This window comes from Gymnoscopelus microlampas (assembly GCF_963454915.1).
Source record: "Gymnoscopelus microlampas genome assembly, chromosome: 18".
NCBI lineage: Eukaryota > Metazoa > Chordata > Actinopteri > Myctophiformes > Myctophidae > Gymnoscopelus > Gymnoscopelus microlampas.
In genome coordinates this window covers 38,695,319-38,721,632 of record NC_139955.1, presented here as the reverse complement: position 1 = coordinate 38,721,632, position 26,314 = coordinate 38,695,319, and the positions used below count along the sequence as shown (strand labels likewise).

Genomic DNA, 26,314 nt, shown 5'->3' with positions numbered 1-26,314 from the left:
CCGTCCTGTAACCCCTATTTGTAAAGGTATTTACAAATAGGGGTTCATGCCCAAAATGGGTTAAGTTTGTTGAGTGTGGGATCCACTTAGAACCAGCCTCTCTCTTTGTTTCTCGTCCCTACACCTCTTGTCTTGCTTGTGGAACGGAGATACAAGCTGCCGGGTGAGTTTTGTTATTTTTTCCATCTCTGAGGGAGTCCAGGAACAGGTAAACCTATACAGACACCTCTCTTCCTTCTCCTCCTCACACTGACGACGCTCACATCTCTAAGTGATTACTAGACATGTGTTTTGTTGTTGTTTTCGTTTCCACCCACATGTTTTTGTTTCAGTTGAAGTTGTCCACCTCAAGACGAGGGGGCTCGTTAGTTTTATAATCTGACGTCATTTATCATGATGATTTTGTTGCATCATGTCAGGGGATGTCAGGAGTGTGATACAGTCATCATTCTAGTGGTCTTGGTTTGATCTTGATCTTTCTTCTCGGTAAGTTTTGTCTGCGGGGACTGTCCCTGGACCTTCAACTGTAAAAACACAAGAAAACTGGGGAGAAAACTGTGTAGCATCTACTGTACCCTACACATGCAGAGCAAATAGTGCAAATACTTTGACAAACTCCACTATAACCTTTTCCCAACAAATTTAACACACAATACAGGGTTTATCTTTTTAAGATGTGAAAACCTGCCAACAATCTCTCCAAAAAAAGACTCCTCTCCCATTGTTTTGTTCCTGGTGTGCATCTCGTTCTACGTCACAAACCTGCCGGTGAAGTGCCTGCTAGTCTCACTCACTCACTCACTCACTCACTCACTCACTCACTCACTCACTCACTCACTTACTCTTCCTCTCTCTCTCAGGTACAAGAGAGACAAGAGACAATACGCAATTTCAATTATCCAAACTCTCTGGTTTCATGCTTCCATCAGTGCTCATCAGGCTTCTACAATGTTTCTGTTTTACCAGCACATACAATATGTTCCTATTAACCTGAAAGAGGAGCATTGAATCAGTGGGTATATTCCGTTTGTTTGTCTGTGTAGAATTAAGTTAAACGTAGACTACATACAGTGCTCCTTGGAGAAGGAGTCAATACAGCAGAGGTCATATAGGTAAGAGGTAAGTAATCATGGCTGCCCAGGGACAGCTTAGCATCAAGCAGGTGGCAGCTTTGACGCTCAGTCAGTCATGTTGTTTATTCTGTGTGAATGTTTGGCCCCGAAGGTGAAAAAGAAGGGATGAACGCAGAAGACAAACAAACTGCAGCTGAGAGGCAGACAGACAACAGCTGCCACCATGTCCGTTTTATCTGGCTGTGTATTTGAGCTGAAAGATATAAACCTTCTACCCAGGCGTGCGCGTGTGCGTGCGTGCGTGCGTGTGTGTGCGCGCATTGGATGCGTGCATGTGTACGTGGTGGAAGAAGTACTCGGATATTTTACTTAAGTAAAAGTAGCAATACCGTCCATGATATACTCTGTTACAAGTAAAAGGCCTGTGTTCAAAATTTTACTTGAGTAAAAGTACAAAAGTATTGGCATCAAAATATACTTAAAGTACCAAAAGTAAAAGTTCTAAAATGTTTTAAAATAGCAGATGTACAAGCTCACAACGCGTCGCCATGCGACGTGTTGTGAGCTTGTAGATCGTCTATTTTAAAATATCCTAGGTATAAAATAGGGCTAAATGTTTTATAATATAATAATGTACTGTATATATGCAAAGTAACTAAAGTTTTCAAATAATTGTAGTGGAGTAAAAGTACAATATTTCCTCTTAAGATGTAGTAGAATAGAAGTAAAAGTACTGAGAATTACAAATACTCCAGTAAAGTAAAAAATACCTCAAAATTGTGCTTAAGTACAGTACTTGAGTAAATGTACTTAGTTGTTTATACCACTGCGTCTGTGTGTGTGCGTTCATGGCTTACTTGTTGACCTTTGCCAGGGGCTGTGGTTGATGGAGTCAGTCAACAGACAGATGGTTGTGAGAGTGTTTACTGTTGGGATATGTTGCTCCCTTTATCTTCCTAGGAGCAGTTGTGTTGGTGGTGTGTAGCTGTTATTGACGTTCATCCGATATGTCATGTCTCAGTGTTGTGGTGTGTTGGCATGTGTGTGCCTCCCCCTCACACAGTGTGTGTGTGTGTGTGGTTGACTAGCCTCCATTCCGCTGCTCCATTAGCTTCAGTGGTCCTGTTGCGCCAAAAGGCTCAGCCGGCTCATACCGTTGCCCAAACATCCCCCCTGTAGGTTAGAGTTGGAGGCTAGCGGTATAGGTTCAGTCAGCCATTCTAGCACACATTGCCATTAGCATAACGTCCAAACGTTCACCAAGGGTGCAATGAATGCACTGCATTCCAGACCAGACAATTTATGATTTTATTCACAGCAAAAGGCGCATTAAAACCTTTGAAAACTTTATCCAAACTGAACCCCATTTGCCCCCCCCCTGCCCCCTACTGGTGTCACAGCTGTGGTGCAGCAGTAGCAGTCAGTCAGTCAGCGAGCGGAGGAATGGAAGCAGAGAAGATTGGTATTTTGACAGTCTGTCTCACCGCTGCTGAGCTTGTCTAGCTGTAGCTGTGTGCTGTCAGATTAAGATAGAGGTGATCCACAGGACACTGGACACAACATCTTCTAGAGAAACATGCACACACACGCACGCACGCACGCACGCACACACACACACACACACACACACACACACACACACACGCGGAGACACATGTAGAGAAACATGCACACACATACGGAGACACACAGAGAAACATGCACACACACAAACAGAGACACAGAGAGAAACATGCACATACAGAGACACAGAGAGAAACATGCACACACACACACATACAGAGACACACAGAGAAACATGCACACACACATACAGAGACACACAGAGAAACATGCACACACACACATACAGAGAAACATGCACACACACAGAGACACACAGAGAAACATGCACACACACACACACACACACATACAGAGACATAGAAACATGCATACACATACAGACACACATATAGAGAAACATGCATTCTCTTTACTGGAATATATTGTTTAAATGAAACAGTACTGCACGAAGAAAAAAAACAGGTGCTTCAGAATAATCCTGCATAACATTAATTGGCTCAGTTGGCTGGCAATAAATCAAAATGTACTCCCAGATCATGGTGACATGTGAGTGCTATCGGTAGCACTTCACTTGAGCAGGCAAATCCATGATTAATTCATCATTAGATAATTGCGTGTGTGAATTTGCCTGCTCGAGTGTTACCATGCTATCCGGTGATCGAATGATACACAGACCCTTTGGAACAGTTGATTAAAAACACATTAAAACCCGGAAAGTATCTGTGTCATTATAGATTTTTGCGTTGGCAATTCAAAAATAGCAGATGTACGAGCTTGTGCCGCGCTGCAAGCTTGTACATCTGCTACTTTCTAAAATAAAACATTTTAATTACGAAAAAATGACTTTTTCTCACATTCCTACGCCAATAATTTGACGACCGGCAGCGGTTCCGGTAGGAGACACAAAGAGTCTCCTGTGTGTCTCCTACCGGAACCACTGCCTACCTGTCCGCTGGTCATCATCTTATTGGCTTACGAATGCGACAAAAACTAAACAATACCCATGAATTCAAGTCTCCATGGGGTGACTAATCGATAGAAAAAGAGTAATTTAGTTTGGGTGAACTATCCCTTTAACGGGTAACATTTTTGCAACGGTATTGTATAGTCTCTTCATGAAGCGTTTCAATTCGTTTCAATTGTGATCAAGCGTTTCAATTGTGATTGATTCACATGCATGGTAGTAGTGGCTTGGCAGTAGTGGACGGTTGGACGTGTGTGTGTGTGTGTGTGTGTGTGTGTGTGTGTGTGTGTGTGTGTGTGTGTGTGTGTGTGTGTGTGTGTGTGTGTGTGTGTGTGTGTGTGTGTGTGTGTGTGTGTGTGTGTGTGTGTGTGTGTGTGTGGGTGCAGGGGTGCTGCGGAATACTTTGATCATATTTGACTTTGTAAAACGGACCTGAGTTGCACTGTACTTGTTGCATTCTTTTTCAGTCTACACCAAATCTCTTCTCCAAAAATAGCAGATCTACAAGCTCACAACGCATCACAACGTGATGCGTTGTGAGCTTGTAGATCGGCTATTTTTGGCAAAATGTTTCCCCTCAGAATGGGGATGATATTTTCAACTGTCATGCATGTAATCTATATATAGTAACAATGTAATTCAGTGGTGCCGTGGATGAAAAGGTTGTTTACAGGGGTGCCCTGAGCCAAACATGTTTGAGAACCACTGCGTCTAGTTCTAGTCTATACTCAGTTTAAACATAACTAGACCATACCCGGTCGGCGCAGCGCATCCGTGGGGGGATATGCGCACATGATCTGGCAACCCGGGAGGCAGTTCGTCCCATAGCTGGGCAGGCCCGTAACCATGGCGACATTGTTTGACACATAAACGCTAATAAGAAGCTGAGATTTGATGAAATTGAAAAACGGGCTTCACAGTTGCGTTCAGATGGTAATGGTCAATGGCTGTGTGCAAAATCAGAGCAATTGCTCCAGGCACTGAGGAGAACCGGGTAGCTTCACGTACTCACGTACCTACTCTAACCATGGCGACATTGTTTGACACATAAACGCTAATAAGAAGCTGAGATTTGATGAAATTGAAAAACGGGCTTCACAGTTGCGTTCAGATGGTAATGGTCAATGGCTGTGTGCAAAATCAGAGCAATTGCTCCAGGCACTGAGGAGAACCGGGTAGCTTCACGTACTCACGTACCTACTCACCACTACGCCCTTACTAGAATTATAGTAGGACTAGACCATACCCGGTCGGCGCAGCCGTGGGGGGATATACGCACATGATCTGGCAACCCGGGAGGCAGTTTGTCCCATAGCTGGGCAGCCGCAGCTATGGGACGACATTCTTTGACACAAAAACGCTAATAAGAAGCTGAGATTTGATGAAATTGAAAAACGGGCTTCACAGTTAAGTTCAGATGGTAATGGTCAATGGCTGTGTGCAAAATCAGAGCAATTGGTCCAGCCAGTGAGGAGAACCGGGTGTCTTCACTCGTACTCGTACCACTACAGAGGTTACTAGAATTATAGTAGGATGTCAAACGGCCAGCAGTGTGAACAATACATCGATGGCACATTGGCTGTATAGTAGTGTTAGTCTATATTTTGGTTGTAACTGAACCATATATACTGTACATTGTTCTGAATCAGGAACAACAAATCGCAGCATACAGAGAGTTTCATGTGCCGTGGTAATTATTATAATATCTGGAATTTATATAGCGCTTTTCGAAGTACTCAAAGACGGTTTACATGTGTGTGGGGGCCAGGGGAGAGGACAAAAAAAGAGAACAACTTTATTAGGAAGATCTGACAAGCAAAAGATAAGAATTAAAAGCAATAAAACACAAAAAAATAACAAGTTGAAATCAAAGACGACTCGGAAAGGCGATTCTGAACAGGTGGGTTTTCAGAGTGGTGTTGTCACTATGGTTGTGGTTGTTGTCAACCTGTGTTAAAGAGTCATTGCTGATATTTCCCCACAGAACGATACAATGCAGTGTAACACTGTTTAATGTAGCTGTTTCAGCTTCCATCTGCCTTGTTTCTGTGCCAGAGGGAGATAAAGCCCTGGGCCCCGGACCAACCATCTCCTCTTTACTCATCTAACTCTCCTTTTGTTCCATTGCTGTCCGTTGAGAACATCCCATAGCACTCAGATTCACCACCAGTCTCCCTGCTTGTACATTCTGTCTGCAGACAGAGGGAAGCAGAGATGACAAAACTGATCACAATATGTTTCTGTTTTTCTTTTTCTTTTGCCGGCACAACCCTGCTCTGTAGTCCAACCCAGACCGGGCTGGAAATGGCATCACATCGCTCACACACAAGTGTCTTTGCTGTGAGATAGATCATTAACTCTGTCCCTCTTTGGCTGTGGTTGTGTTCCAGGAGATCAGGAACATGCACAACGAGCAGCTGATGGACATCAGGCGAGAGGAGGAGATGGAGATGTCAGACGACGACATGGAAGATGCGAACGGTGCAGACAGCAAGGACTCTGAGGACTCTGGTACATGACGCACATGCACACACACACGCACACACAAACACACACACACACACACGAACACATACCTTGGAACGTCTCTGTCATAATACATGCCATGCATGCATAAACATTTGCATAGAAAGAAAGATTTGGCGGCTTGTACGGCGTGAGAGTCGATGCATAACGACATTCCGCTCAATGCCACTCAAATCCATTTCCCTTCGAATGCTCGCAGCTGTATGAGCGTTTGTAAATGGATGCACACACTTGTGTGTGTGTGTGTGTGTGTGTGTGTGTGTGTGTGTGTGTGTGTGTGTGTGTGTGTGTGTGTGTGTGTGTGCGGGGATATGTGTTTGTGCCAGCTGCTGTCTCGTTCCAGGCTATTTGAAGTCCCACTGAAGGGCCATAAGAGCCATGTCTTTTTGCTCAAAAGGAGCCCGATTCTCTGCTCTGAATCATCAAGAAAACAGCAGCGCTGCTGATGTCTATTGCCATTATAATAACAGTCAAGAACGGTCACCAGGGTAACACGCAGCCACGGATATTGGATGTTGCCTCCAATTCTCTGTTTTCTCGCCGATTGATTCCTCTAGCATTGTGTTGGGGTGAGGGGGGGGGCGGGGAGGAGGGGGGCATTTATTTTCCTATGGAGTGAGACAGACACCAAGCTGTGTATGCATAGTGCGTGCATTAGCGCACCTTGCAGAGCTTAAGCCTTTAAGACCGGGAAAGCATCATTTGTGGCATTTTAAGATTTATTTGGCTTTTCAAAAATAGCAGATCTACAAGCTCATAGTGCGGCACCGAGTGCCGCGCTATGAGCTTGTAGATCTGCTATTTTTGAAAAATATTGTTTGTTTTTTTTCAAATCTTGGAATAAATATATTTTTAAAGCAAACATTTGTAAAATATTTTGTTCCAGGGACCCCCATCCAAAGATTTGAGTTACAAATGTCCGCTTAAAAAAAAAAAAAATCAAATATTCGCACAACTTTTCATGATTTTTCAAAAATAGCAGATCTACAAGCTTGTACAGTATATCTGCTATTTTTGAAAAGCCAAAGAAATCTAAAAATTGCAGAGATGCGTTCCCGGATTGAATGGGTTAATTAATGGCTTTGACATGTTTATGATGACAACTTATGTTGTGGTTCCACAGTTTCCAGAGCTGCACAACACACATCTTAAAATGTATAAAGATTAGGGGAAGTGTTGCGTGGATAGTTTGTCTAGTATTCTCTATTAAGGATAAACGGCTCTGATATTGGTAATGGTATAAAATGAGACATTGCTTGGTTATGCAGTTGAACAACTGTTTAATTTCGTATCGGTATAGAGTACCAGTTCTGCTGACTTTTTCCCACCCTCATTATTTATTGTGTGTGTGTGTGTGTGTGTGTGTGTGTGTGTGTGTGTGTGTGTGTGTGTGTGTGTGTGTGTGTGTGTGTGTGTGTGTGTGTGTGTGTGTGTGTGTGTGTGTGTGTGTGTGTGTGTGTGTGTGTGTGTGTGTGTGTGTGTGTGTGTGTGTGTGTGTGTGTGTGCGCGCGCGTGCGTGTTTGTTTGTTTGTGTTTGTTCCGGTGAAAAAGAGAGGCATTTTCTACTCCTGTTTCGATTGGTTCTGCTCTCATCCCTGCTTTTGAATAATTCTGATCCCTGTCATCAGATAATGAGAGAGCTTCTCCAATCAGCATGCAAATGCATGTGAAGGTGGACAGCTGTGCGGGCTCCTCTCGTGTGCAACATCCACTATCAGATAGCCCTTAATTAACACGGCTGTCAGAAAGCTGTCGTTTCATGGGATGGTTGTGGGAATGGCTGAGGAGAAAGGAAGGGGTTAATATGATATTTTCTGGTGTTAGCAATAACAGAACAATTGAATGATTTCTGTCTGAGAAAAGTGCGAAACTGCGAACTTTAACCCATTTAGACCGGGAAAGAATCTGTGTCATTTTTTGATTTCTTTGGCTATTCAAAAATCATATATATATAGATATAAATAGATCTGCTATTTTTGAAAAATCTTGAACATTTCTGCAAATCTTTGAATATATATATATATTTTTTTTAAAGCGAACATTTGTAATTAACTTCTAAATCTCTAACAGTTTTCTTAATGTTTCTTCATGTTGCTATATCAGCGGTGCTCAAAACCTTTCCCTGTCAAGGCCCCCCAAAATGATATGTATTTGGTCGCGGACCCCCATCTCAAAATATGTTGTTCCAGGGACCCCCAGAACCACAGATCGGAGTTAAAAATGTTCGCTTTAAAACATATATATATATATTCAAAGATTTGCACAAATCTTTAAAAAAATCTTAAAATGACACAGAATAGCTTCCCTGGTCTTTATGGGTTAATAGTGTAATACAGGAGGAATTGTTAGGAGTCTTGCTGAGCCCCAGGAGAAACACACAGCGGGAGATTCATCAACACCACTGATAGGCTCTCCGTAACACAGACTGTTGAACAGCCCACATAAAACCTACTGTATGTCTGAACCTTATCTCCTCAACTCAGTCTCACTTCTGGGCTCTCCTCGAGGAGAGCAGAGCTGATAATACAGCACATCCCCACAGATCTGAGTAGATCTCATACGATAATAAAGACTCAAAAGTCTCCCTTCTACAGCACTGAGGGATGAATTCACAAAAGGATTATGCGGCTTTTGTGCTAAATCATATTCTAACCCTCTGGTATTGTGGGTGTCAAATATATTTCAGGTCGCCGGCCGGATTGGTCAAAATGTAATCGTATCAAAGAACAAATTCAAAGTATTATGGCATTCATAATATAAGTTATGAATGCCACAGTGTTCATGGAAATGCCTCCAAATTAACCCATTAAGACCTGGAACGCATCTCTGTCATTTTTTTGATTTTAAGGTAAAAAGCATTGTTCTACACTTTGGCTATTCAAAAATAGCAGATATACAAGCTCATAGCGAGCTTGTAGATCTGCTATTTTTGAAAAATCGTGAAAATGTGTGCAAATCTTTGAATATATTTTCGTTTAAAGCGAACGTTTTTTTAACTGAAATCTATGCTTCTAGGGGGTCCCTGGAACAAAATATTTTGTTATAATACCTATCATTTTGGGGGTCCTTAACATGAAAAAGTTTGAGAACCACTGATATAGAAACATACGTTTTTCAGAATACTGTTGAGATTTAGAAGACATATGTAGAATCGGCTTCAGGTCTTCATGGGTTAATCCATTTAGACCTGAGGCCGATTCTACAAATGCCTTCTAAATCCCGAAACGGTTTTCCGAAATCTAAAATGACACAGATGATGCTTTCCCGGATTGAATGCCTTAAAATGAAATCTTAACATGACCCGCATGTTTTGTGAATGAGGTTGAATGTATGGGCATTGGAGTTTTGCTCACTGTAGTGATGCTTTTTGGCCACGTTTAACTTTTATCCAACTTTGAAAGTCAGGTGACAGTTTGGTCAACATTTTGTGCGGGATTTCCACAGTCAAGGTGGCAACAGGCAGCCTTGAAAGCGCAGGCGGAAATGTGGAATTGCTATGCGCACGGCTTCCCAACATGTATACATACAGTATATTCACCAGAAGGTGGCGGTACTGTACGTAATTATAAGTAATGAGGGTGGGCAGAAGTCAGCAGAACTGGTACTCTAGTCTATACCGATAAGTTACAGCCCAATCCGAGCACTGTCTGCAACAACGTCATTTTTGAAAAGTCCAATTTCCAGAAGTTGTATCCCTTTGATCATCCAGTGGACTTTTTTTTATTACTATACTTGCTTTATCAATTGTCAGACTTTTGCTACATACTGTAAGGCCTCGCCACCAGAATTCACACAATTCTTCGGTTGACTGTCAAAGATGCATCAGCACAAATAGTGCGGTACAAAGCCACCATTTAGGCTACACAGTACTTACTTTGCCACATGGATAATTGCAATCGGATGCAAAATGAGGGAAAATTGCAGTCAGCTGTGAAACTGTATGGGCATGTTTGCGCTGGCATATTATCATTACAGTGCAATATATTTGGTGAATCGGACCTTAAGACAGATAGCATGTGCAGTTCATGGGCAGTTCATGGTGTTATCAGCGACCGCGATCCATTATTGTGAAAAGGTTTTGAGTGTTTGACTGCATAACAGAGTTAAGGGATGATTATATATGTCCTATAATCTAATAATACCCATGTTTATTTGAAAATTAACCCTAGCTGCTTATTGAGCATCATTGCAAGGTGTAAAATAGTGAAGAGGAATTATTTTAGGAGACATTTAGGGACATACATTACTCATGGAGTAAACAGTGGCACTTAGCTGCGTGGAAACGAGCACAGTCACAGTACAGTTAATACCTACGTACTGTGTGTGTGTGTGTGTGTGTGTGTGTGTGTGTAGCTGTGTTGCAGACAGAGGCCTTAAAGGAAGAGAATGACTCCCTTCGCTGCCAGCTGGACGCCTACAGGAACGAGGTAGAGCTCCTCAAGCAGGAACAGGGCAAGAACCAGCCAATCACGAGTGAAGAGGACAACACACGCTGTCAGCAGCTCAGCTTCCTGCAGCAGGCTCTGCAGGGCATGCAGAAGGTATAGCGAACGCACATACACACACACATACACACACACACGCACGCATGCACACAAGCTGTCTGTCTTTTTCTGACTCATGCTTGCTCACACACGGGACACACATGCATGCAAAACACACACACACACACACACACACACACACACACACACACACACACACACACACACACACACACACACACACACACACACACACACACACACACACACACACACACACAGCCATACAGACACTGACGATGAGAAGCCATGAGTTAAAGCAGTAGTTCACCCATAAAATGACTTATTTTCTATCAATACACACCCCAGAAGGTATAGCGAACGCACATACACACACACATACACACACACACGCACGCATGCACACAAGCTGTCTGTCTTTTTCTGACTCATGCTTGCTCACACACGGGACACACATGCATGCAAAACACACACACACACACACACACACACACACACACACACACACACACACACACACACACACACACACACACACACACACACACACACACAGCCATACAGACACTGACGATGAGAAGCCATGAGTTAAAGCAGTAGTTCACCCATAAAATGACTTATTTTCTATCAATACACACCCCATGAACCCTTGAATTTATGGATGTATTTATTTTTTGTCGCATTCCTATGCCAATACTTTCATTACCGGCGGAAAGATGCTAATGTATCCGGTAGGAGACACAAAGTAGACTCTTTGTGTCTCCTACCGGAAATACACCTGGTCATCAAATTATTGGCTTAGGACTGCGACAAAAACAAAAAGAAATCCATGAATTCAAGGCTTAATGGGGTATGCAACTGATATAAAATAAGTCATTTTTTGGGTGAAGTACTCCTTTAAAATACAGCTGTTATTCTCCTCTGAGGACGGGTTAGAAGATTGTAGGCTTTGGTAGATGTCAGATGCTATTTGAGTTTTATTTATTTGTCCCAGCTGAAAACACAAGGTGCTCTTAGAAATCACTCATCCAAATGCACAAAGCCACCAGATAGAAATGCCAGACATGCACGGCTCAGCGCAGAAGAGATGCTCGGTGCCTCGTCATGCTACTGGTGTTCCTAGCGTTGCGTAGATATGTGGCGCTCCCATTGAAAACCATTCAAAACATTATGCTTTGGAGGACAACAGCCCCCTGTACGCTTGAAGGCTGCTCTCACGACCTTTTGAACTTCACCTAATCAACTCTGTTGCATTTCCTGAAATGATGGCAGTATTGTTTTTCCTTCCCTTTTGTGGTCCTTCAAAGCATTCGTTCTCAAAGTGGGGTCCTGGGACCCCCAGGGGTCTTTGGGGGAGTTCCAGGGGGTCCCCAGCTAAGTTAGGAACCAAATGGACCCTAATGGGTCTGTAACTCTGAGAGTTACATTAACATTGATTTTATAATATAAATTCGGGTCCCAGAGATAGAAATGGCATTAAATGGGGGTCCGTAGCCTAATGCATGTCAAACTGGGGGGTCCTTGAAAATAAAATGGTTGAGAATCACTGCTAGAGCCTTAGAAATCTTCTCTTATGGGGGTCCCTCAAATGGGGGTCCGCGGGCTGATAAGTGTCATTTTGGGGGTCCTTGACATGAAAAAGTTTTGGAGAACCACTGCTTCAAAGGATGGTTGACAGTCGGCAGACTTTTGCCTCTCATTGTTGAGCGTACCTGAATGTTACTCAAAGCATAACAACTCAGTTTTGTAGACATTTTCCATGGACAGGTCACACGCACTGAAGAAATGACCGCTCCACGAACCGCCTAGGCGGACGTCATGACTTCACTAGGTCCACAATGACATAATTTATGTTGTCTATGACATCATTAGGTCCAATGTAACATCGTTATGCACACGTTCTTTGGGCGGCTATTCATTGTGCTTTATGAACTTTTTTTCCCCACATGGGCCTCCCCTCCCAGTAGATTGATGACCTCTGGTTCCTAGACTGCAGTTTAGTCGATGTGAAAAGAGATCAAAACGGGTGAAAGAATAGGAAGGGAACTGATTGCAGCTTATTTCCTCTTCAGTGTTTTGATGTCTTTGGTTTATGATGTCTGAGGCAATTTCCCCCGGAACATAAAAAACACTGTTTGGAAAGAAAGCTCCAAATGTTGAACTGATTCCCTCACCTTTTCATTTGTCATGTCCTCACCTAGCAAGTTGTCACAGGAAATGGAAATGATGATAGATTCTTGTTTAGCCCATTCAGACCTGGAACGCATCTGTGTCACTTTAGATTTCTTCGGCTATTAAAAAATAGCAGATATACAAACTCATAGCGCGGCACCGAGTGCCGCGCTATGAGCTTGTAGATCTTCTATTTTTTGAAAAATCTTGAAACTTTTTTTTTTTTTTTTTTTTTTTTTTCAAAAAACTGTTAGGATTTTGAATCTTTTTAAGAACCGCCTCAGGTCTTAATGGGTTAGAAGAAGAGCACCCATTAAGCCCCTGCTGTTTTTGCTGTGAAAGTAATTACCTTGCCAACATATGTCTGTCATGCTGTGTTTATGAAAAGATTAGCTGAATGGATTAAATGAATTGGAATATGCCAAGTTTTGGAGAGCCTGCTCCATGTGGTGTATCACACACACACACACACACACACACACACACACACACACACACACACACACACACACACACACACACGCATGAATTACCATGAAATATCATGAGCATGTAATTTGTCTGTTTCCTCTTCATGAATTGTGATAAATATGGATGTTGCAGCATGAAATCACATGCTTAAAGCCCCCTGCAGCTCGTCAAGGTGCTTTGTATTGGAAAGAAGAAGGTTAGTTTTCTCATCTCTGTTGGGTTCTCAGTAGCCATTTGTATACGGAGATTATGCAACAATAATAATAAGAATAATATTTGTAATGCAATTTACGTTTGAGTCAAATCTCAAAGTGCTACAGAAAAAAAAAATCTTTGATTTTCATGGCAGTGGGTTGGGTCGGCTTGTGAAAATAGCAACGTTTCTGTGTGATCAGAAACACGATGGAGGAGAAATTGAAGATAATGAGGGAGACTTTTTAGGCAGGAAGGTGCGCATACCTTAGATTATCTGTTCCACTCCCACCCTATTCAGTTGTCCTTTTTACACAGATGTGGATTCGACTCAGTGACTACTTCCACTGCTGGGCTGGCTCAAAGGTGGCCAAACAATGCCTCACCCCATTCCTGTGTCCATACCTACCTTTATATATAACACAGTGAGGCGAAATGACATTCGCTGTGTCTCAGACAGGCTGTGTAAAAGGGGCCTCCTTTTATTTTTATTCACTGTTTCTATTTTGGTCATGAAGTGTGGGTCATGACCGAAAGAATAAGGCTCGCGGATAAAAGTGGCCAAAATTACTTTTCTCATTCTCAGAGGCTGGCCTCTCCCTTAGAGTTAGGTTGACCCGAGAGAGAGACTCGGTGTAGAACCGCTGCTCCTTCCCTTTGGAAAGGAGCCAGCTTAGGTGGTTCGGGCATCTAGTACGGATGCCTCCTGAGCGTCTCCCTATAGCGAGGTCCTCGCCTTGCACGTCCCACTGGGGAGGAGACCCCGTGACAGACGGGGTCCTTTTTATGGCGGACGGTGACTTGGTATGAACCACAGTTAATGACTGACTGCTAAATGTTGTTATGCATTACTGAAGAACTGTTCTGTTTTTCTTGTTGCAGCAACTATTAAAGATAAGGGACGAGTTGAAACAACGGGAGGCGGAGCTTGAGAAGAGTACGGAGGAAAAACAGCAGCTGCAGAACCAAGTCCAGACCCTCAAAGAAGGACTGAAGAACCTACAGAGTACGGTCACGATACAGGTACGTTCATGTAGATGCATGCGTACTTTAAAGCGGCACTACGTCATTCTTTTTTTACTGAATAAAATGTAATTTTGTCCAATCTGTATGTTAACACATTGGCTGCCATCTTTTTTTTTTTTTTCTTAGTAGACTGCCAGACTTTTTCAATGAGGAAAAAAAAGTACTTAGGAGGCGAGATACAGAATTTTTAAGTTTTAAGTTACAAGGAAGTGTCTGGGAGTCTAAATCTTCGGAAAATCATATCTCCTTGGTCTTTGGGTCAAATTAAAAAATGTAAAAAAAAAAAACTTTTATTTTGATTTTTTTTTTTTTTTTTGAAAGAATGCAGATCTGCGTCCATGGCAGGCAATGTGTTAATACAATGTAACTTATACCATTGGGGTGGTTGTATTTTGTCTCCTTGCTCTTCAATCGAAACATTTAGATCGTGTCAAAGGTCATGTCTCACCTAGACGCAGGATCTGACACAGATTTTGACCTTATGGTCAAGGTTTATTTTGTCCCCTGAGCAAGCAGGCAGGCTCTATTAGCTCAATGGTAAAAATGTCAGCACTTGCGCAGGAAACTGGTTTCAAATCCGGAGTAGACGAGGAAAGTTAACATTGTGCAGCTTTAATTCACACACACACACACACACACACACACACACACACACACACACACACACACACACACACACACACACACACACACACACACACACACACACACACACACACACACACACACACACACACACACACACCTACTCTAGATCAACTCTTAGCCAAAGACCACTTCCGCCTAGTTTTCTTTTTAGTTCAAGGTGATTTTAGAAGTGAATGACACAATTCAGGTCATGCTTTAATCAGAGAGGAAAGTTTTAACACAGGGTAAATATTTAATCAGAAACAGTTGGTCATATATTATGGTCTTTATAACTGTTTACAACTTTCTTCAAACCATTTGGAAGTATGTTATTGTGATGAATTGGTGAATGCAGTGGGCGTGTAGGAGAACCACAGGGAACCTTATTTCCGACTAAAGTTTTTGTTTGTGCCTTTCCTTAGGGAGCCTAATTCATTCTCTTCTAAAAGACACACACATTACCAATTTCTAATTCACACTGAAAAGCAAGATATCACAACTTTTGTGTTTCTAGACTTGCTCCCAAATGCTATTTAATGTTTTCTCCCTCATTAACCTTCCAAGCATTGTTCAACATAGGAAATGTATAACCTTCAGTAGTGATTTTGTTGGCTTTTTGTCAGCCTTTACAGTATATCAAGTAAACACAGCTGTGCATTGTTTCTCAGTTCTTTAACATTGTGTTTTGGGAAAACCATGCGACACTTACTGCTGTGAAAAACGTTTTAAAACAGCAGTAAGCCTTCCCTCAGTGGCACAAATGGAGCTTTTTATGTTGATGTTATGTTGACAATAGCATAAGTGAGTGAACATCATGTCTATAAAAAAAGGGCTGTTCATTCATTCAAAGCATGTGAGCGTTCAGTTGACAGCTTGTCATATATATAACCATATAACCATCAGTGAGATAGACTTCATAGACTAGGCATTCAATCCTCTTCAGTTTCTACGCTGGCTTCCTGGGTCTCACCAGTGAATTCATTCCACCAGCCATTTGAGACGCCAAATTTAGCTTGGAAGTCCCTTTATTTTCTATGAGCAGAGAGTTGTTAAGCCAGTGGTTCTGAAACTTTTTAATTTCAAGGACCCCCAGTTTGGTGTTGTGTCACGGACCCCCAGTTTGATGTTGTGTCACGGACCCCCAAATCAGAGAGTGTACAAATTGAACCAAAATCACCTCTAAGGGTCCATCTGGTTCCATTTGTACACTCTTCTTGATGTTACAGACCTGTTTTGGTCCATTTGGTTCCTAACTTATCAATAATTTAGCTGCCCCCCCTCCCCACACACACACACACTTTGAGAACCTGTGTTAATTAAGCGACTATAAGCCACTTATGTCCTTGCTTGTCGGAGAGGAAACATTATCTGCTGACCTTTTTGCCAACATCGCAGAGCGGCCACCAATCACACAGCAGCATAGCTTTACTGTATTATGCCCTACCCAGAGGCAAGGCTAGAAATGAGCTCAACTGACACGTTAATTATTAATTGCACCGATACCACTTTTGTAAGATTACTTCATTTTTTGAGTACTACTCACCCATGCAGAGTACCAGCATTTTTCCATCATGCTTTTTTCAGTTTTTAAAACATTTACAAGAATTTGTAGCATTTTAGTTTTAATGTATAGTGTGAGTAGGATTTCTCCCCTTGAAGTAAGCTAAGCTTAAAGCAAAAATCACGTGATGCGATGTGAGCTTTTGTGTGTTTTTTTTTAATCTTATGTTTTTGCCTATAATGCCCAAAATAAGGATCGTTTATTAATGAATTGTTTTATTAGATTATTCATTATTTTTCATAATATTAAATTGATTAGTTCAGTTAACTGTTGCACCCCTACTATAATAACCACTCCTCTAGTACCTGGTCACCCTGCAATACAGCATATGTTGTAGCAGTCATTATTCTGCCTTCACACATAGACAACTAGATGTTGTCCTGGACAGTGCTGATGAAAGTGAACACTCTTCCAATTAAACAAGCTAATATCGGATGAATTGTTATCTGGCTCGGTGTGATAACAAGGGGGAGGGCTGCCATTAAAATGAACTTCAGCATCAATCAGCTGTTTAATTGGATAATTATAATACTAATATGAGGCTCTCAACTCATGCAGAGAGCTGCTTCATATTTGATCCTCATCTCTTCACGCTCTGTGGCTCCTGTTGAGCTGCTGGACTGCACTGCTTTGATACCACATATAGACAGGTGGAAAAAGTGCTCACATTTTTTACTTAACCCATTGAGACCTGAAGCCGATTCTATATGTCTCCTAAATCCCAACAGTATTCTGAAAAACGTATGTGTCTATATCAGTGGTGCTCAATCTCTTTCATGTCAAGGACCCCCAAAATGATATGTATTTGGCCGCGGACCCCCATCAAAATATTTTGTTCCAGGGACCCCTAGAAGCAAATATTTGAGTTAAAAATGTTCGCTTTAAAAATATATATATTCAAAGATTTGCACACATTTTCACGATTTTTCAAAAATAGCAGATCTACAAGCTCATAGCGCGGCACTCGGTGCCGCGCTATGAGCTTGTATATCTGCTATTTTTGAATAGCCCAAAGTGTAAAATAATGCTTTTTAGCTCAAATCTAAAAATGACAGTTCCAGGTCTTAATGGGTTAAGTAAAAGTATCAATACGGCATTGTAGAAATACTCTGTTACAAGTAAAAGTCTGGAATTTACTTGAAGTACAAAAGTAGAAAGTCCTCGTTATGCAGAATGTTCCATTTCACAAGTTTTTAAATGTATAAAAATCTATTTGAAAATAGCAGATCTACAAGCTCACGTTGTGAGCTTGTACATCGGTTATTTTCAAATGTCCGAAATGTATACAGAGCTGAAGTGATATGTTTTGTAATAATAATCAAAATCTATTAAGTAACTAGTAACTAAAGTTGTCAAATAATTGTATTGGAGTAAAAGTATAATATTTGCCTCTGAGGTGTAGTGGAGTAGAAGTAAAAGTACTGAAAATAGGAAATACTCCAATAAAGTAAAAAAAAATACCTCAAAGTTTTACTTAAGTACAGTACTTAGAGTAAATGTACTGCATTACACCACTGCATATAGAGATGAAAGAGTCCTCCTGCAGCAAATCCACTGCATGGTCACCCTTCATTCACATCAACCACAGAGGCAGAGTTGATCTTTAACGGTGTTGCCTTTGATTAGACTGTGTTGTGACAGAAATGTGTCTCCCCCCGCATCAGTGATCCTTGGTAAATATGTTAATTAAATCCACACATAGGGACACGGATGAATCATGGGAGACGGTGGAAAGACAAATCAGTTTTCCAGGAGGTTTTCTCTCCAGACCGATATAGCCATTTTGGGCTGATTTGCCATGTTGAGCAGGATCTCCTCATGACATCAGTTCACCCTCATTGGTCGATTGACCGTCACCGAGCTGTCACTGTACACATCCATCACAGGATGTCCATCAGCGCAGAGTTACTGGCACCATGTGGCCTGTTTCCCTTTTTAAAAGGGAGCCATTGTTTGAATAGAGTAGAATAGAGAGTTGACATTTTAAACCCATGATATTCACAAATACAAGAGGTTGTGTTTTTTTCTTTGATACTTAACCCATTAAGACCGGGAAAGAATCTGTATTAGATTTTAGATTTATTTGGCTATTCAAAAATAGCAGATCTACAAGCTCATAGCGCGGCACCGAGTGCTGCGCTATGAGCTTGTAGATCTGCTATTTTTGAAAAAGAAATCGTGAAAATGTGTTCAAATCTTTTTTAACTCAAATCTTTGCTACTGGGGGGGTCCCTGGAACAAAATATTTCGAGACGGGGGGTTGGGGGGGACGGGGGGTGAAAAGGTTTGAGAAGCACTGATTATAACATATGTTTTTTTTTTTTAAAGACATTTGTAGAATCCCCCAGAAGCAAAGATTTAAAAAAAAAATACGTTCAAAGATTTGCACACATTTTCACGATTTTTCAAAAACAGCAGATCTACAAGCTCATGGCTCAATATGAGCTTGTAGATCTGCTATTTTTTGAATAGCCAAAGAAATCTAAAAATGACACACGGATGCTTTCCCGTTCTTGGCGAGTTAAAGTTGGACCATGCAGGCATTGATTCCACTGCTGCTCTCTCTCCGTGCTGTGCTGTAACTAACTCTCTCAATAACAGGTCAACTTGTCTCAAATCAATCTCTCCATCTCTGCAGGGCCACAGGTCCAATTCTGTCTCAAAACCCAAAACATAATGGAATTCCTTCCACACTTCCATTACACACACCTTATGACACGCACACACCCTTCTATTCATGCCGCCCCCAGGCAATTAGATCTTGTTGTAGCAGTGATTTGTTGTGTGTGTGTGTGTGTGTGTGTGTGTGTGTGTGTGTGTGTGTGTGTGTGTGTGTGTGTGTGGCCGTGAATCATAAAAAAAAGAAAATGGAAAGTATTATCCAAGCATATTTCACCAACAATAAGAAAAGAAAATAATTGACTTTGGGACAGTTAGAATGTGTAGAAAACGGTTACCCTGGAGCCCTGATGTCAACAGCCCAACGCAATGGCACCTCCCAGTAGCTCTTTTTAGTAAATCTCACTGTCAGGTTTAATAAGAAACCAATTTGTTTATACTTTAAAAAAAGAAATGCAAAAAGATAATTATATTCCTAGTGGATGTGCTCTGTGTTTGATTGATGATCCCCTTTGCCTGAGGCTGTTTAGAATTTAAAGAATCAGGACTATCCTACTGTGCTTTTCTAGTCATTTGTATGCGTGTGTGTGTGTGTGTGTGTGTGGTTTGGGGGGGTGTAGATGCCTACATGAATATGTCCATGTGTGAGTCTGTTCACACTAAGTGTGCACGTTCATGTGTTTCTTTGTGTTTGAATGCATTGTGTAACAATTACATTTTTAATTCCTCTATAATTTGTTTCCAATTTAGCCGCAGCTGGAGACATCAAAGCCAGATGACGTAGGGAATGAGGAGAGTGTTAATCAAACCAACGTAAGAGACAATAAGGACTGAACCCTCTTCATGTCTTTTACTACTTCTCTCTCTCCCTCTTTCCTCAAATCTCTCAAAAAGTATTGAATTTTGGAAATAATCCAGTAAAGTAAAAAAGAATACCTCAACATTTTACATAAGTTGAGTACTTGAATACGTGTACTCAATTACTTGCCACCACCATCAATCCAATTGAGCTGTGTGTGTGTGTGTGTGTGTGTGTGTGTGTGTGTGTGTGTGTGTGTGTGTGTGTGTGTGTGTGTGTGTGTGTGTGTGTGTGTGTGTGTGTGTGTGTGTGTGTGTGTGTGTGTGTGTGTGTGTGTGTGTGTGTAGGAGGCGACGACAGCATCATCAGTGGTGTCTTGCAGTCAGGAGAAGGAGAAGGACGGCCCCCCAGAGAAGATTCCCCAAAGTCCTGTCAACTCTGAGAGAGAAGCCCTGCTTGTTGGTACGATGACACACCTCACTGTATACATCTTCATCAATACAACTACCACTGATACTGTATACTAGTGTGTACTGATTCACTCCAATATAGAGCTAGAGATGTACCCATACCATTTTTCCCTTCTCTATACCGATTCCTATACCCCAACCCGATCTCACACGTGAAATAGCACGGATTGACATTCTGTACATAGATGACTAGAAAACCCGTGCATAGGAGCCACGACTCCCCTCCATTGACTTTGTTACGTTTTAGACCATGTTGGAGGCACGCAGTCTCAAGCCAACTGGAATGAATCGCCACCGTGTGAGCTAAAGCGAGCGAGTTGCCGTGCTGAACGTTGCGACGTTCGCTTGAGACTACTCGGTGCCGTCTGAGTTATATACCGATAGGCACAGAATCGTAAATCATGTGGTGGGGACTGTTCTGCTTTCGGGTTGCAACCCATGTTATTTCACCGTGGGATTCGCGGCTCATATGCACAGCTTTTCGGGTTTATTTACGGAATTTTCGTTCCGTGCTATTTCACTGTGTTCTGTGAGATCAGGTTAGATAACCGTAACTTGCGTATCGGTCGATACCGAGTACTGATCCGATAACAGTATGTCATTTAAAAGAAATCTATCTAGGTCACAGTGGTTCTCAAAGTGGGGTCCAGGGACTCTCAGGGTTCCTTTGAGGGGGTTCCAAATGGACCCTTACAGGTATGTAACTCTCAGAGTTATGGGGGTCCTTGAAATGAAACTGTTGAGAACCACTGATCTAGGAATAAATATAAATTAAAACATAATATATTAAACACAAACAGTAGTGCAACATCAACTGAACCATTCAAAAATATTACTGTAAATAACATATGACCACGTGATAAATGATGTGGTATGGAAATGGCATAGACTGGCATACTCAACGATACCAGCCTTTTAGGCAGTATCGGCAGCTTTTTCACTCTTTTTATTTATTTAGCAGAGGTGGAGGGTTACATGTCCTCTAGGACAGTCCTGTGTGACTAAGCTGATAAACAAGCAGATCGTTTTTGGTTGAATTGGAAGAAACGCTCAAACTGAAGCTGCTTGGGCAGCGTTGATGAGAAACGGCAGCATCAAAGCTATCATTAAACACTGTCAGATCTTAACCCATTCAATCCGGGAACGCATCTCTGTCATTTTAATTTCTTTGGCTATTCAAAAATAGCAGATATACAAGCTCACAGATATACGCGCTTGTTATTTGCTATTTTTGAAAAATCGTGAAAATCTTTGAGTATATATATTTTTTTAAAGCAAACATTTGTAACTGAAATCTTTGCTTCTGGCGGGTCCCTGAAACAACATATTTTGAGATGGGGGGGTCTGTGGCCAAATAAATATCATTTTGGGGGTCCTTGACATGAAAAGTTTGAGCACCACTGATTATAGCAACATGTGTTTTTTCAAAAAAAACTGTAAGGATTTAGAAGACATTTGTAGAATCCCCCAGAAGCAAAGATTTGAGTTACAAATGTTCGCTTTAAAAAACATATATTCAAAGTTAAAAAGTTTAAAAATTAAATTGCAGATCTACAAGCTCATAGCGCGGCACTCGGTGCCGTGCTATGAGCTTGTAGATCTGCTATTTTTTTTATAGCCAAATAGATCTAAAAATGACACGGAGGAGAAGACACGTCCCCAGCGCCCACAGCGTCCCCGGTCTTAATGGGTTAAAATGTGTAGGAGAGAAGACGGGAGAAAGACACTTGACGCCTCCACACTCATTTTATAATCAGTCAGAGGAGAGAGAAGAGGAGGTTATTGATGTTATTGAAAATGCCTGTGTTGGTTGTTGTTGTTGTTGTTGTTGTTTTTTACATCAGGCTCAGCAGGCGACAGGTTCAGCTCAACAGTTGGGACGTGTTTTGTTCCACTGACAGTGTGATTAACATCTCTGCACGCCTTCCTTGTGTTTCTCTGTACCTCAGGGATCATTTCAACCTTCCTCCATGTCCATCCGTTTGGAGCCAGCATCGAGTACATCTGCTCCTATCTACAGTGTCTGGGCACCAAGGTACTGGATGCACACACACAGCAGGGGTTGTCCTCTTAATAGCTTTGCACTGGGGCGCGCGCACGCACACACACACACACACACACACACACACACACACACACACACACACACACACACACACACACACACACACACACACACACACACACACACACACACATTTAACATCTGTATTTGCGTTCACATTTTAACATGAAATTCTTGAACACAAATGGTAGTAGATGCACAGACTTGGTAAAGCTCAACAACAAGTATTTCAGAATACAGATGTGAATACAGACGGGTACAGGAAGCATCGCCTCCTCCATATATGACGCCAATTATCACAGACACTGAACAGAATTTTGCCAATGCCTTAGCTTTTGGCTTGGGCATTCCTGCAATCTGCAGGCCTCTCACAACTGATTTGTGGACATTACCGAGGCTTCCAAATATAAGCAGTTTACATTTGTAATCAAGCTGTATAATAGCATCCGTAAGACGTTAGTACTTAAGCACCTTGGTAAGGAATGCCTCTTCTAGACTGTGGTCAAATGTACATGCCACTTCCAAAATGGTCACTTCTCTACTGTCCTCGTCAACAGTAATAGCATCTGGTGTATTAGCTGTGACATCTGAAAAGGCATCATTTTGATTATTGCACATGAACATGGCAGTTGAAACACACACACACACACACACACACACACACACACACACACACACACACACACACACACACACACACACACACACACACACACACACACACACACACACACACACACACAAGCATATACACACTAGCCTGGTTCCAGACTAATCTGCCATTGCAAGAACAAATTGCTCTTGGCAGATTAGGTCTGGCCCCTCTTAATAGAGATTGTATTTCTCTCCCTCCGAAGTTGTGAGGGACCAATCAGGGCCCAGTATGCACATTTTATCAGCAGAGGCATTGTTTTTATTTGCCCCTCAGAAATGCAGGTTCCACTCACTACGCAGTGATATTAGTCTGGCCATGACAGGCTATACACACACAGGGCTGACGTATGGGCCAGGTTGTATTGTGCTTCCAGCAGTTTGATGCTCATAGCACAGACAGACCCAGCAGTGAGCCCTAAATGCACTGTTTCTCAAACATAAATTGATATGTATTTGGCCACTGGATCCCCAGAAGAGAGTTTTAAAAAATTCTAAATTATTCAATTTGAGAACCACTTGCGGCCTAATGCTTTTACAAACCCTTCCACTGACACAGAGGAGCTCTTTAACTGAAAACCAGGGACACTCAAATCAAACCGATTTGGTATTCCTCCAACAAAAAGCTAATTTTCAGATTTCAGACTTTTTAATGTGTTTGTACAATTCCGGTGTCACTAATGGCCGAGTCGTTGTTCGGTTGATGATGGTCTGGGTAATAGAATACGAAAGCCAATTCCACATTGGTCCCTTTGAAAGCTTGTGTAATAAAAGAACCCTCAATTGCTCTGAGCAACTCAATACAATAATTGTCGTTCTAAAAGCAGATTTGACGAGAAAGTTCAGCTCTTGTGGAGCCCATATATCTCTTTGCGATTCATTAAAATGTAAGGATATATAAAGATGAGGATGGCTATGACATTTAATCTCATAGCCATCATCGTTATGTATCTACAATAGCTATATCTCTAGCAGCAAAGGGCTGTGATTTCCCTTGATGATAGAGAACTAGTAAAATGTTATCCCTCATTCTGACACAGTAAGCCTGGACTGGTCTGATCTCATGCAGTGGTGGGAAAGAGTACGCACATTTCTTACTTAAGTAAAAGTATCAATGCTGCACTGTTACAAGTAAAAGTCCGGAATTCCAAATGTACTTGAGTAAAAGTACAAAAGTATTGGTATCAAAATGTACTTAAAGTACCAAAAGGTTCAAGGCCATCCCAACATTGAGGGGGACACATTTTGACCCTTGCAGAAGTAATTGGGACCCGACGTTCAAGATACAAAACCGAAATATAGCTACCTATACAAGGCTTATGGCCTAGGTGCTAGGAAACGTCACTGTAGCATGAAATTACAGGTTTCCAACAGAATGATCTGTAATTAAGAGTTGAAGTGAGTGTGCCGTCCGGCTATAACAAACACAACAGAGTTAGTGTAGGAAGGGGGGCTCAACCACAGTGTGTTGACGGCACAATGTCACGTACCGTTTGGTATTACGGTGTTCACTGGTTCACAGACGGTGGGCATACGGTTTATAAGAGACTACATAAAATGTATTAAAAAAATCTTTTGAAAATAGTAGATCTACAAGCTGACAACACGTCACCATGCGACGTGTTGTGAGCTTGTAGATCGGCTATTTTCAAATAGCCGAATTATATATAGAGCTTATGTGGTTAATGTATGTTGAGTGATAAAAATATGAATCTAAAAAGTAACTACACTAATAACTAAAGTTTTCAAATAATTGTAGTGGAGTAAAAGTACAATATTTTCCGCAGAGATGTAGTGGAGGAGAAGTATAAGTATTGGATAGATTGGATGTACAGTACTCCACTAAAGTAAAAAATACCTCAAAATTGTACTCAAGTACGGCACTAGAGTAAATGTTCTTAGTTACTTTACACCACCGTATGCCACACACAGCTCCGGCCACAGCGGGCATTAATCACACAATACACATCCTTCCCTTCCATTCATCCATCCATCCATCCATCCATTCATCCACTCATCCATCCAGGTCATGGAGGAAACGGTTCCGGCAGAGAACCCCAGACTTACTTCTCCCCACGGCCACATTAGCTCAGCTCTAACTGTGGGATCCAGAGGCCTAATAACCCCCCCACCTGGTCCTCGGCCTGCCCCTGTGGTCTCTCCTCCCCAGCTGGTGGTGCCTGTAGCACCTCCCTCCCTGGGGAGGCGACCAGGAGGTTCATCCTGCACCACATGATTCTGGCTCATTTCCACACAAAGCAGCTCTACTCGAGTCTCTCCCTGGTGACTGAGCCTTCTCACCCTATCTATCCCCCAAAGGCTCAGATATACTTAGTTGCGTGCCGGAGTCGTGCTCAGTTACAGTAAATAGCAGATCTACAAGCTCACAACGCGTCACGAATGTGACGCGTTGTGAGCTTGTAGATCTGCTATTTACGCCATGCAACTAAGGGACATGACAGCCACCCTCCTCCAAATCCATGTTGGCCGCTTGGGTCCGTAATAATGCACATTTACCATTTATTTTTGTATTTAACTTTTAATGAATACAGGCACCACAACTCTTTGAGTTACTGGCCTTTACAAATGAAGTATATTATTATTACCTAATCATGTGTCACGGATGCAGGTGTGAAAGCAAACATGCAGTATCATTGTCATCATGACAGGAAACGACAGCGAAGCTTTGCACTATCAAGTTCAAAGATATCTCCTTTCACTTCATGTCACAATCCGTCATCTTGTTACTGAAACACACACAGACACACACTCACACACACACACACACACACACACACACACACACACACACACACACACACACACACACACACACACACAAATGGCTTGTTTACTTCCTGTTTAATTCCTGTGGCAAAATGCCAATACCTCCGTTCCTCTTGCTTTACGGCAAAAACAAGCTGGATTCAAACGGCCACAGCTGTGAAATGGATTACCCCGTGTGGATATTTTTTCCCCCTCTACTACGACAAGCCTGTGCATGCAATGAGGAGGTCACAGAGAATA

At 42.0% G+C, this 26,314-nt stretch overlaps 1 protein-coding gene across 3 annotated transcripts in view; it reads left to right on the top strand.

The window, feature by feature from the left end:
• LOC311065358 (ecto-NOX disulfide-thiol exchanger 2-like) overlaps positions 1–26,314 on the top strand; it is a 237,206-nt gene that overhangs the window by 208,785 nt on the left and 2,107 nt on the right. For 2 of the 3 annotated variants that reach the window (XM_084085668.1, XM_084085670.1), the window contains 6 exons: positions 5,994–6,114; positions 10,483–10,670; positions 14,352–14,492; positions 20,053–20,115; positions 20,449–20,563; positions 22,521–22,606. In XM_084085668.1, the coding sequence (XP_083941794.1) occupies positions 5,994–6,114; positions 10,483–10,670; positions 14,352–14,492; positions 20,053–20,115; positions 20,449–20,563; positions 22,521–22,606 (714 nt within the window). The remainder of the gene's footprint in view (positions 1–5,993; positions 6,115–10,482; positions 10,671–14,351; positions 14,493–20,052; positions 20,116–20,448; positions 20,564–22,520; positions 22,607–26,314) is intronic. The other variant, XM_084085669.1, reaches the window with a different exon arrangement.